At 42.2% G+C, this 13,366-nt stretch overlaps 1 protein-coding gene across 1 annotated transcript in view; it reads left to right on the plus strand.

Moving 5' to 3' along the window:
- The first annotated feature begins 4,829 nt into the window (after positions 1–4,829).
- LOC124982241 (golgin subfamily A member 2-like) overlaps positions 4,830–13,366 on the plus strand; it is a 79,559-nt gene continuing 71,022 nt past the window's right edge. Inside the window, 1 exon segment of the mRNA XM_047548545.1 lies at positions 4,830–4,841. Within this exon segment, the coding sequence (XP_047404501.1) occupies positions 4,830–4,841 (12 nt within the window).

Consider the following 13,366-nt stretch of genomic DNA (forward strand, 5'->3'; position numbering starts at 1 on the left):
GGAGAAAACAGCCCTGCCAGCAGCCTACAGCATGGAGAGAAGGCCAGGACCTGAAACTCAGCATCAGGGCCACAGTCGAGAGACATGCCCAGGATCCTGTCAAGACTGGCCAGATTGCCCCAAAGACATTTAGAATCGGCCCCAGGCGACTCCATGTTGGAGCACTGGCAGTCCAGGCAGGCAGGTTTACATACCTCTGCAGTCTCTGCCAGATACAGGTGAACTGGGAACCAAAGTGTCACCCAAAGTGACCAGGAAAACCACACTGGGGTTCAGCATGGATCTTCACCCTCCATGGAAAGGCCGTGTTCTGAATCCTGCCCCAAACTGCACCAAGTCCAGTCCTCCAGCAGCCACCTAGGTTTATGGCAGCCCCTCAAAATGGTCTTCAGGAGACTGCACCATGACTGTTGGAGCTCCAGGTTCATTACAGCTCCCCATTCACCACCCCCCATAAAGCCCAACGCTCCTGCTATGAGTGCTCCCTTTCTTGACAAATCTGTGGGACACAGTTCCCATGGGCCCAGGAGTTCCCTCCATGAGGACCTTCAGTTATCTGACTCCTCTGAGGAAAATGAGAAGCAGTGAGGTACTCCATGACAGGGAAGACTCACCTTCTGGTCTCAAGTGTCTTGGGGGGCACTCTGTGGTTGAGGAAGCAGTGTTGCAGGATGTAGGCTGCACCTGGATCATAGGAACCTCCTAACTGTGGGGCAGGTACACATTTTGGGACTGCAGAGAGTGCTGGAACAGACACAGACACTGGTTCTGAATTAGAGTAACTTCATTTGCGGTTTCCAAAGTGTATCCTTCAATGGGCAAAGGAGGTTTCCACATAATGTCCATATAAGAAACAATGGAGGCATATATATTACACTGTAACGTAAGTAGGAGGCTCAAGTGACTCTCTGTTTCCAGTGAGAGATTTCATGGCAATGTTGGCTGATCACTGGAACCTCTGTCTTTCCAGGAGTGTCCTGGTCTAAGATGGGAGATCTTGACTCTAGATTGTGTCAATGGATACCATTGTGGACAGTTTTTTTGTTCCTACATATTGTGATTATTTACATCATTGCCAACGCATATTTAAAATTTGTTTCAATTCTAAGGAAATACTCCCCACATTTTATTATGTCCGTACTTTGAGTGCTTAGCTCTGCAGATCCCTTTCAAAGTCATTTCCTTCCTCCAAATTTCATAGATGCTCAATTTGACTGACTTGGAAACTCCTGGGTGTCTCAAATATTTTCAACATTTCAATGATTCATTTTGTGCACATAAATATATGTCAAAATGTATTCTGTTGTACCATAAAATGGTTTTAATATTGAGTATCCCAGATTAAAGATATTGTGTTCATTCTTAGACCTGCCATTGAGGCTTCCGTTCACTCTCTAGGTGATCCTGCATGTCAGCAATTGGGGAATCACTACAGTTGTGGAAGGAGCACAGGTCCTTCACATGCAATCGCCATTCAGTATATGTGGGAGTAGGTCTGACTAGGATCCAGAAAGACGCTGTGGCTCTGTAGGGAAGATTCCGCAAGTGAGCTCTGCCTCCTCCCTGATGGCACTGACACTGGTGTTCCTATTCAGAGACAGTATCTAGGGTGACGGTGCTTGTGACCCCAGTGGGAACAAGGGAGGAGAAACATTGAACCCCTCACAGCTCTTGGCATCCTAATGTGCTGGAAACGTCTTTCAGAAATGGGACCCAAATGAGGAAAACATGCTTCTGAACATCAAAGTTGGACCCAGTGACTGAGTCTCTACTCAAGTCAATAACCAGGTGATGTTAGTTCCTTCCACAGTCTATCCTGACTTGAGGATTCAGGCAGAGCACACTCAGCCCCTCTCACCAAGTTGCATTCCTTCTCCACACTATAGTGTCTTCTGGGTCTCACCATTTGCTCCCTGAGAGATCACTTGATATCTGAGCCTAAATAAATGGAGTTACATAAAAACAAATGTCTGGGCAAGGCAGCTTTAGGAATCTAAAATACATTCTTTCATTAGCAAGCTTGACTGCACCTTTCCTGGTTTCTCACCTGGTGTTCAGAGTGTCATATGTGAAGATGCCTGTGCTGGGAACCCCACCTCATGTGCGAGTTCATTCTCATACACATTGGTGAGAGCAACATGGAATGCCAGATGTACATCCAGGAAAGGAAGGAAGAGTACAGGCAGCAGAGGGATGAGAAGGAACCATGCAGAGAGGGGCAGGAAAGATGACTTCTCCCAAATGTGCTGTCAGGAGTACTGAATCCTGGGTCTTCTTCCAGGACACAATTCTTGAATGAGAATGGTGTGGAGAACTCCAGGATGCTGCTGCAGCTACTGAACCTGAGAAAGGCAGGGTTGTGCTGGAATTTCACATCCAGGTGCAGAAGTTGAGCTGATCCTCACCTTCGGCAGACACAGTGGATAAATGACCTTGCAGTGGAGCTGCTTCTGTGATGAGCAGAGGGGGAGCATAATTCTGTGTGCATGTGAGGGTGTGGTAAAAAGGTGAACGTTGGGGAAATTTCCTGGAGAACAGGGTATGAAGATGTTTTACTCCCCTAGATGATGTCATCACACCATCTCCATGTTCCTCATTTTTAGTAAATCTCCTGACAAGAGAAGACATGATGGTTTTTGAGTAAGAGTAGAGACCTGAAATCAGGGCTCAGGTGAGCCACACCTTCCATTCAAGGGAAGGGAGTAGAGCAGAGCTCCTCAGGTATTGGTACTCATGGACACACCTCTGCAGCTTAGACCATCTTAAGACATCTGTGAAGCCATTCAGTTCCTTCCTTCCCCTGAAACTAGAACTTCCTCAATGACTTGAAGAATGTTCACTGAGGTTCTGGAATGTGTGAGCTTTCAGGATGCAGTCAAAATGCTCCTTTTTCTTTATGTTTACTTCCCACTTTACAAGAGTCATACATTCAAATGCCCTTGGAATAAAAGTGGACACAATTTCATAATTTGATCAACCAATTAATATCAAATAAAATATGTTACCCCTCATATTTATCTCACAACTATCTGAATTCACTTTAAATTCTAAAATGCATAAATGCATTCTACTGTCATGTATGACTAATTACAGCAACGTTTTAAAAATATTTTAATAAAAAGAAAGCAAAGCAAATCCAAAAAACATTTTTAAATCTTATATTTTCATGTTTCTGTTCTCTGTTTCTAAGTATTTTGTGTCATAACTTGATAATGTGGCTACAATGTGCAATCCTTGGATAACATGTGCAATTTACTTTTTTTAAGTGAAAAATTAAGTTTTCTATCTTTTCAGAAACCTTTAATACAGACATCTGTTTCTTCCCATGAATACTAGAAAAAGGAATATAGTTGGCTGGATTGTCATATGAATTTATTTTTTATGGCTAAATCCATTTATTCCATAATAAAAAGAAAAATAAAGAGGAGCCACTTTATCAGGACTCACCAATCTATCCTGTCCACTTCCTTTTTCCAATGCTATCAATAAATAAATTTTCCAGGCCCAAATAATTATTGGCACCTCCTCTCCTTCTGCAGCTCAACTATGTTGGAGGCGGCAGTCCTACCCAGAATATAGGAAGTGACACACAGGTACCCTGCGCACACTGGGGGAGGAAGGTCCACCCCAGCAGCCTCTGCCCTGCCTGGCCTACAGTGACCCCAACTCTCTGAAGACCCATGAGAATGCTGCCCAGCTGATGTGCCCCAAATGCCTCTAGGACAATGGAGCCCTGCTGAAGGAAAGACATGCTCTGCCCCTTTCTGCCTGCAGTGAGCCCCATTTTAAGGACTGTGAAAACACTGCCCAACTTTCCTGCCCTGAAGTGCCTCCAGTAAGAGGATGGAGCCCCCTAAGTGAAGGACTGCTTGGTGAGGGCAAGGGCACCACCAGAGAGCCCCAGACAGTCTAGAAGGGCAGCCTGCTCACATTATGAGCCTCTGAGTCCCTTTCTGGAACAAAGATTCAGAAATTAGGACAGTCCTAGCCAAGGTGGCAAAGGGTCTGAACCTATTGTCCCCAATTAGATATGGGTCTTACTTAGATACTCTAAAAGTCAAAGGATGACTGAGAAAGAGTTGCAGTGTCAGGGTGGCAGGGACAGGTAGGGGAATAGTCCCCAGCTCCACTTCTCCAGGCTTCGACTGGTAGTCTCCTACGCGACTATGATCTTCACCTGGTCATTCTCCTCTGAGTGGCAGAAGAAGGGGACAGAGGGGTTGGTGCCCAAGCCAAGGGCATTCCTGAGGGTTCTGGATCACCCCCAGCAGCTGCATGATCTGCTGAGCAGTGGGGTTCTCAGGGGGAGAAGTCATCCCGGCCTCTCCTTGTGTTGGGTCCATGTTATCAGCAAGGTGCAACTCTCAACCTCTGTCAGTTGCTCTAAATTCCTGGGGGATTGCAGTCTTGGTGGGCTCCTCAGCAGGACTCTGGGCCACTACCAGGAACACACCCTGCCACTCACTGTGCTCCCTCACCAGCCACAGCACCAGCTCCTGCAGATGCAACAACTTGACCTTCCTCTGCCCCTTGTCCTGGCCAGCCACCTAATGCCCTCCTCCTCCTCCAGGTGTCACTCCTTCAGCTCTGCCCTCTGATTTTGTAGAGGGCAATATACTCTGCAGTGGTGTCTGTCTCCCCAGAGAGCTGGGTACAGACAGGTTCCAGTTCCTCCACCTGCTCGTGGAGCTCCACCTTCTCCTGCATGACCTCCAGGACGTGGCTCGGCAGCTCCTCCATGGCCACACGTGGAGCCTGGGGGTTCTCCCCAGACACACAGCTGTCTCCACTCCTGGGGACCAGTGCTTGCTCTGTGGGCTCACTCAGGGATGGACTGTCAGGTGAGCCAGGTGCTGGCAGCGTGACAGCAGCTCCCTCAGCTCCCTGCTCAGCTGTGCCTTCTCTTCCTCAGAACTGGCTAGAGCTGCATTCAAAAATGCACCATGGCCTCTTGACTGTCTAGGACCTCTGGGACAGTCAGACTGGGCCAAGGAGCCTCCTCATCCTTTTCATCTTTGTCCATTCCATCTTCCTCTCCAGGGAAAGCCAGGAGGCTCGACTGACACTTTGTAATTTCTGTAAATTAAAGCTATCATTTCTTTAATTTATGTTCTTACACTTTACATTTATTTGAAATAAAGAATGTTGACAGGTTTTAGAGAAACTTATTCATTACAGACATAGACCCAGTTTCATGGGAAACTCACCATCTCTACATGGGATGGCAGTTTGATGGGGTCAATAATCTTTCTATTAAACAAATGTCTTTGTATTCTTTTTGGTGGATTTTCATGATGATTTTGAATTCAGAATGAACATGTTGAGAAACATGTCCTGAATGACGTGTATTTGGAAGAAATCGCAAAGATTCAGGCAGTTCTGCTTTCCTTGTTTTCTAGTACATTCAGTCTAACTATATGCTCAGACACCTGTTGGCAGAACTCCCCAGTCAGTGCCATTACTATAGAGGACCACAAAAAATATGGAAAAATTAATATACTAAAGTTTTGTTCTATGGTTCCTTATCTCTGTCAATTTTCATTCACTAATTGAATCTTTAGGAATAGAGTTAGAAATGTGTTTTTCTACTTCTATTGGGTCTATAAAATGGAACAGTGCACATCCTGTCTATCACCAAATGATGTTCTGTACTTTAAACTTCCATTTCCTTAAGTTGATTGTGTTTATCACCAATACTATCACTATGAACACTATTATTAATTTTATATTTATTTGAAAGTAGTTGAATATGGGGATGCTAAAATTAGGGCAATAATAAGAAAACAGTTCATCAACGTAAAGTTTTGTAGAAAAGAAAATGGATTTTATATGTGAATTTTTATCTAAAAATTGCCTCCTCTGATCTCAAATTAGCAATAAAGATATAGAAGTGGAAACCAAACTGCATTCTAATTTTCAAATATACATAGTAGAAGATTATACATACCTGTCCTTGTGGCCATGATTACTTCATAAATCTGGGAAGTTATTGCTTTTCTTCTCCCCAAGCTCTGTGTTGTGTTAGAAATGAACACATTTTCTAAAATCAGTCATTCAAGGTGCAGATCTAAAATTACCATTCTTAGAAGATGTGTCTGGTTACGGCAGGGACCTAAGCTTGAACAAGGTAATCACACCAGGGAATGGAGAAACATCTGGGAAAGGGACCTCACATTGTGGGAAGCAGATTTAACACTGGTCATGAAGTCTCCTCAGCACCCCCAGGAGAAAGAAAGGGCATGAATGTTGTTGGTTTCTCTGTGAATATGAAATACGCTTTTTTCTTTCCTTGTGAATCAGAAAATCCCAAACTCAGCACCTGAGGAAGATGGCACTTACTCAGGGAGATGCAATAGTGGGAGGATGATTGCCCACAGCCTGAGCCCCACAGAATGATTTCATCCCAGAATATGAAACAGCAGCAAAGGGGGGCAGTGGGCAGAAGACCCCCCAGCAGAGGAGGATGCTGCAGGGTAACTGGAGGCACCAGTTTGTGGGGAGCCCTGGTTAGACATGGATCACAGACTGGTGTCATACATACTTCTGTCTCTGTGACTCAACTGCTTGTTCCATCCTACGGTGTTCTGGCTCTGGATCTTCTCACCATGCAGACTGGTTCATTCAGATTAGGGAGAATCCACCTCACACACTAATTAGTATCACACTAACAAGGGAGTGTCCTTTTGTTGAAATATGACTAATTATTGTCTTCCTCAGAACCTCCAGTTCTTTCCTCTAGTGTCCCTAACTAAAATTTGCTTCAACTGCTCTATGATCTTGAATATCCTAGTAACTAATGGGTCCCAATCTGTTTCTTTTCCCTAAATGTAATACTGAGCTAAGAATTGAAAATCTATTCTATCTTGACACTTAAGTGCTGCCTGTGGTTCTGATTAAATACTTTCTTTTTAGACCCACAGATAAAATGCAGGGAGTGTGGGCCCTTTGAAAACATAGCTGGGAGCAGAATGGTCTTCAAGATGCATCAAGTTGGTTTTTCCCAGTCATAACTGGGTGCTGAGGTTGAGCACTACTTCATATTTAAAGTAACTACATGAATTATCTTATGGTTAACGTTCATGTTCTATGTGCCATGTCTCATTTAGTTAATTTTTGTTTTCTTTGGGCATAGAGCAAGTTCTAGTGAATATTTTAGGTGTTTTCCTTGTCCTTGAGCAGCCTATTGTCCATCCAGAAGTCAGGAAGAGATCTGTCCTGGGCCCTGTTCTCTCAAGTCAGCCAGGAGTCAAGAACTTAGATGTGAGACCCATCTACCAGCAGTCCTTCCCTTCCAAAGACATGAACTTCTCTTCTACTCACCTCCTGGGCCCAAAAAATGGCAGAACATGGCTGTCACCAACAACAGCCAATCTCCACAAAGTGCTATGGTCATAACTCTGCACTTGGAGTGAAAATGACAGACCTAAAGCCAGAGGTGCCTCCTTTTAAGTTAAGTTCCTCAGGTGCCTCCTAAAATTAGGCATGTACAAGATGCTCAACCCTCAGGCATGAGGCATGTATCCTGATGTGAAATTTAAAAAAATAAAACAAAGCCCTGTCTGCAGCCTGCAGCATGTAGAGGGTCAGGAACTCAAACTCACTTCTAAGAAGCAGGCAAGAGACATTCCAGGGTTCCCAGGGAGCATGCCAGAACCCTCAAATGCAAGCTAGACTTGGTACCTTACAGACTGCCCAGGGAACACTCAAAGACCTCATTTGGTGTTTCTCCATATTCTCCAGGCTCGGCCAAGTGCGAGTGGACATGGGCTAGATGAATCATCCAACTGACTAGAAAATGTGGAAAAGAGCTTCAGCACTGGTTGAAACCTCTAGGCAATAAACCTGTCCTGATTTTGTCCCTTCCCCAACACCACTTATATTTCAGCAGATCTTCTCAGAATGGTCTTCAGATGATTGGAAATGACTATGGAGCTTTCAATTTATAAAAGCTCCCTCAATTCATTCCTGAGAAGATGAACCATCCTACAAAGATCCTTTCTATCCTGGAGAAGCTGAGGGTCATGTACCAGTGAGTGTTCTCTGGGAAAACCTTCAGAAATCCTCCTCTCTAACAGCACATGGGAGTGAGATCCACTATGGAAAGGAAGGCTGACCTCAGTCTCAAATGATTTGGAGGGGGCTGTTGGGATGAGGAGGCAAAAACCTAGGGAGCAGGCAACAGCTGCTGCCCAGGAACTTCATCAGCTATGGAGTGTGTGTTCAACTGCTAGGACCACAGAGCGCTGTGAGGAGACACACAGACACTGACTCTGGTAATTACACACATACATGGGCTTTCATATTGAAAGTTAACCAGCTTGTAAAGGGTTTTACATAAATTTCATGTAAACTTGAGTGGATACGCAGAGGTATGTATGAAACTACATTGGAAGGGAAATGCTACAATTAATATTTGTTGTCTAAATCACTGAATTCATGGAAACACTGGATAATCTCTGTGATCTCTGACTGTCCAACAGTACCCTTAAGAGCACATTTTTGATTCTGCAGTGTATCAGTGGAAATCAAGGTGGACGGTTTTCTTAACCTTGCATATTTGGTTATTTAAAGTCATTGTAAGCATGTACTTGGTATTTATTTTAATGTTAATAAAGTCCTCCCTAATAAGTGATGTTGTACTTGAATTTCGATTGCTTATCTATACAAATCCCTTTCAAAATCATTTCTGTTCACATTTATTTTCTGTGTATGGATTCTCTTTCCAACACATTGGAAACAAAATTGTAGCTCAGAATAGTGGCCGTGACAAGTTTATTCTAGTTGTGCACTAAAATATGAATCACAATATTTCATATTTGACTCAATAAGGTCAAATACTAGTATTCAAGATAAAAAAGTTCAGCATTTTGGTTTTTAAGTGTTTGTTCATTTGTTTGTTTTTGTTTTAGGCCTGAGTATTCGAATCTTAAAAAACAGGCCGGTGTTTCTACATATCAGCAAATATTGGAAATCATTGCAGTTGATGGGCAAAGGCCACAAGTCTTTGACATACAATTGTAACTTTCTACATTTGGGAACGTCTCTGACTAGGAACAAGTCTCTGTAAGAAAGACTAAGCAATGCTTGCTGCTTCCTCTTGGGTGGCACTGACATTATTCAGTGCTGATTCTTATTCAGCACTGATTCTTATTCAGATACAGCATCTGGGATGATGATGTTTCTTAAAATAAGGCAGGGGATCACAATGGAAAACCAGTGAGGAGAACCATGGAGCTGAACTTGGCTTCTGGGATGCCAATGAGCTTGCTGTCTCTTTGAGAAGCAGAGAGGCTCAAATCTAGAAATCAATGTCCCTGAAAATCAAAGATTACATTTTTTTTGATGGTTTCATTATAACCTTTTTTAAAATTTTTATTTTTTTATTGTAAACAAATGGGATACATGTTGTTTCTCTGATGACACGTAAACGGGGTGGGAGGGGGGGCAAGAATGGAGGAAGGAGGGACTGTACAGAGGGAAAAGAGGGGTGGGAGGGGTGGAGGGGGAGGAAAAAAATAACAGAATGAATCAAACACCATTACCGTATGTAAATGTATGATTACACAAAGATTACATTTTTAATAAGGTTAATGTGTGTGGTGATGTTCATTCCTCTAGATCCTAATTCTTGTAGCACTGATCTAGGGGATGCAGACACAGCACACTCAAGCCCTCACACCAACCATGTTTCCTCAACCAAACCACATGGGGTTTCAGTGACTCTTACCAATATATTTCCTGAAAGATCACTTTAATTCTGCTTCTTAGTAAAAGCAGACACATAGAGAAATGATGTCTGACCAAGCATCACTTGAAAACTAATATACATTGTCACATTAAAGCAACCATTACTGCATATTTGCTGTTTTCTCCCACATGGTTTAGAGTGTAATGTGTACAGCAACATGTGCTGTGAACTCTCTGCCTTATGAGAGTTAATCTCACACCTCAGAGTGAGTAATATTTAGTGACTAAAACACACCCAGGAAAGGAAGGAAAGGGTGGAAAAGCGGACATGTAAGGAGCGTGCACAGTGGGTGTAGGACAAGTTTCTGCTACTAAATCTTCTCTCTGGGTCCTGAACTCTGTACCCACCCCACAGGTGCAGTGCCTCAAGACCAGAGGTGTTACAAGGTGTGGGATGGGCGAGGTGGACTGGCCTGCTGTGTGCATGACAGGTGGTGTACAAATAACAATGGCCATGGGAAAGTTTGCTGCAGATCTGGTGTTGAGATTTTTTATAGCCTTATCATTTTGGACAGCTACTCTCCATGGTCCCTGGTCCTCAGTACCTGTCCTGACAGCAGAAGACAGGGAGTATTTAAAGAAGAACAGAAACCTTAAATCAGTGTTGTGGGCAGCTGAGCCTTTGATTTCACAAGATGAAGATGTTCATACACTTGACCACAACCTTTGTGTCGTAGACCACATTAAGTCTTCTGTGAATCATCAAGTTACTTCCTTCTTCTAAAAACTTGTTTTTCCTCAATGATAGCATTGAAATGTTCACTGAAATGTAGGAATATGTGATGTTTTAGAAACAAGTCAATACTAAATATTGACTGTGAACTCAGTACCTATATGTTCTAATTTTATTTTATTTTTTTGGAGGAGCCTGTGCAGGGATGTGCTGGAGACACAGCCACCTGTAATCTGTTGGTGATTCTTTTCCCTATAGCAGTGGACTGTACCATGGACGTGCCCAAAGCTGCCCCACATGGAGAACCTGGGTCTATGTTTGTCATATCTGCTGTGGGTCCCCTGATGTTGGATCTTCTACCTTCAAACTGGTTGTGCTCCTTCCTCACCTGTACTTCCAGACACTGGGGTTTCCTTTACTCTCAATATGACATTGCTAGAATGATGAAAAAGAAATAGGGAATTGAAATAGAAACCACCTTCTGTGGGTAAGGATGGGGGCCAAGGGTCCACCTTCTATTTCCCACACTACTAACCAGTCTTATGACATTGAACACAGATGTTCCTCCTCCAACTTCCACCAGCATGGACCCTGATGGAAGTTCCAACCTGAGGCTGCATCATGTCACCACTGCTGTTCCCATGAGGCTCACCCAAGATGTGGATTTTGATGCAAGCTGTTTTGAAGTAGTTAGAAAGAAAATATATCCACATGCATAATAAATAATCTGACAACACTATAGTTATCTTTTACCTAAAACTTACATGAAATCTTTAAGTTGTAGTAGCAGAAGCATCACATTCACACTGGGCACAAAACTAATTACTCTGTATCAGTGATACAGGAATGGTTTCTGTAGGCTGAAGGAGAGAAGGACAGCAATACTCAGAGCATGGGAAAAAGAGTTCCAAGATGTCCCCTATTACTGTTTAGAAATGAGGTCCCCACCAAAGCTCATGATAGAAAATATAGGAATGCCACCAAATTTTGGAGGTGATATGATCAGATTAGTAAATCAATCCACTGTTAAGGTGAATTGATTTACTAATAATTAAAATGTGCTACTGAATGGAAATTGTTGGATGTTGGGCCATAGCTTGAGGAAATAGTCTCATAATGCCCTTGGGGTATAGGTGTCTTATTCCTGGCTCCTCACTCTCTCTGCTTTCTGGTCACCTTTAGCTGAGTATCTTTCTTCTGTCATGCTCTTGAGTCATGATATTCTGCCTCACCTCAAACCTAAAGCAGTGGAGTCAGGTGGCCAAGGATTGAACCTCTGAATCTGAGTCCAAAATAAATTCTTCTCTAAGTTGTTCTTCTCATGTATTTTGTTCACAGCAACAAAACTGGCAATGATGAAGGGAATTTGTTCATACAATTTCCAACCACTGTCAGTTAATCATAGAGAAGTTTCCTGAGAGTGCCTGACAAGTTAAGTGTTTTAACAAGAATCTATTACTTGTAAAAGGAGGATTGTGGACAGAGAATCAAACCCAGAACAGGCCTCCTCTAAGTACAGAAGAAGCAACCTCTTGTCCTGGGGTACAGTGCAGTGATTTAGCACTTGTCTAGCCAGAAAAAGGAATCAATCCCTGAAACTCACAGAAAAAAAAATACACAAACACACCACAAATCTGCAATCTCACAAAGAATATAAACAGACATGTAAGAGGAAACAGTAGTCAGGGTGTCAAAACTCAGTCCACACATCAACAGCCCCAAGGAACTGCACCCTCCTCAAAGACTGTGAGATAGAAAAAGGTTCATGAGCCTCCAGAGAGATTATGACCCAGCCAACAGCTGCATTAGGTCCTGTGAGAGGCTTCCAGATGATCCAACCTGCCCTCACTTGTACTTCTGACCTATAAATCCTGTAAATTAATGAAGTTTATTTGGTTTGCAGCTAAGCTTCTTTCAATGTGTGATATATAATTAGAAAAGAAGAAAAGATCAATATTCCTTTCTCCCTCCAACAACTCACACCATAAATTCAACATTCAAACAAGTGTTGAATAATTTACATGTAAAGATGAAGAAGATATTGAAAATGGAAATCAGGTGGAACAAGTACCATCCATAATTTTTTGATCCACTTTGCCATGAGGTTGGTGATATGCACAGTAAAAGTGAACAAAAAACTACTACTTATATTTCCATATGTTGACACCATTGAGACTTTCCACATACTTCACAGATTTTAGCACAAAATTAAAATTGGCTTTCTTGTTCAAAGAACATGGGGGAAATGCCATTAATATTTTGTAACAAATTGTAAACCACCTCTTTGTTTCATTGAGTCTCTCAATTTTAATTGCTTTCCTATATGTAATTATTATTGATCCAAGTAATAATAGTGCAATTATAACTTTATATTTGACCATACATATTCCACATTTTGTAATAACAGGTTAAATGGAGTTATGAGAGGACATTAAACTTAAAAAAGGAATCCCTGAAAATGCAAATTTTATTGACTCCTTCTCAAGGGTTCTACCAGTGAACTTGAAAAAACAAATATGAATAAGGTTCAAGAAGTTCATGAGGAATACAGGGAGCATTCCGAAAAACAGAAAGGTAAGATAGTTTTTTTCCCCCTAGGCCTTGGGGATACTCAGTGTCATTTCCTGTAAAATACTCAGGTGTGTTTAAAGCTGAGAGCTGAAATTGTATAATACTACATTCTTTTTGTGACAGAAAAATAATCTTATTCCATCTATAAAAGATCACCAATTAAGGCATTTCCACACAGACTTTATTCATATGACTTAATTTCCATGAGATTTTTTTCTGTAGAGAAGCAATTATTTTAAAAAATATTTTATACCAATTAAAGTTTCTTCTTCAATTGTGGCCCTCAGTTTTAAATTTTACAAATATGGTAAAAGGCTACTTCACATTTTTTACATGTATTATATTTTTTTAATATCAGTGTAGACTGTGCTACAA

The sequence above is a fragment of the Sciurus carolinensis genome, chromosome 4 (genome assembly GCF_902686445.1).
Source record: "Sciurus carolinensis chromosome 4, mSciCar1.2, whole genome shotgun sequence".
NCBI lineage: Eukaryota > Metazoa > Chordata > Mammalia > Rodentia > Sciuridae > Sciurus > Sciurus carolinensis.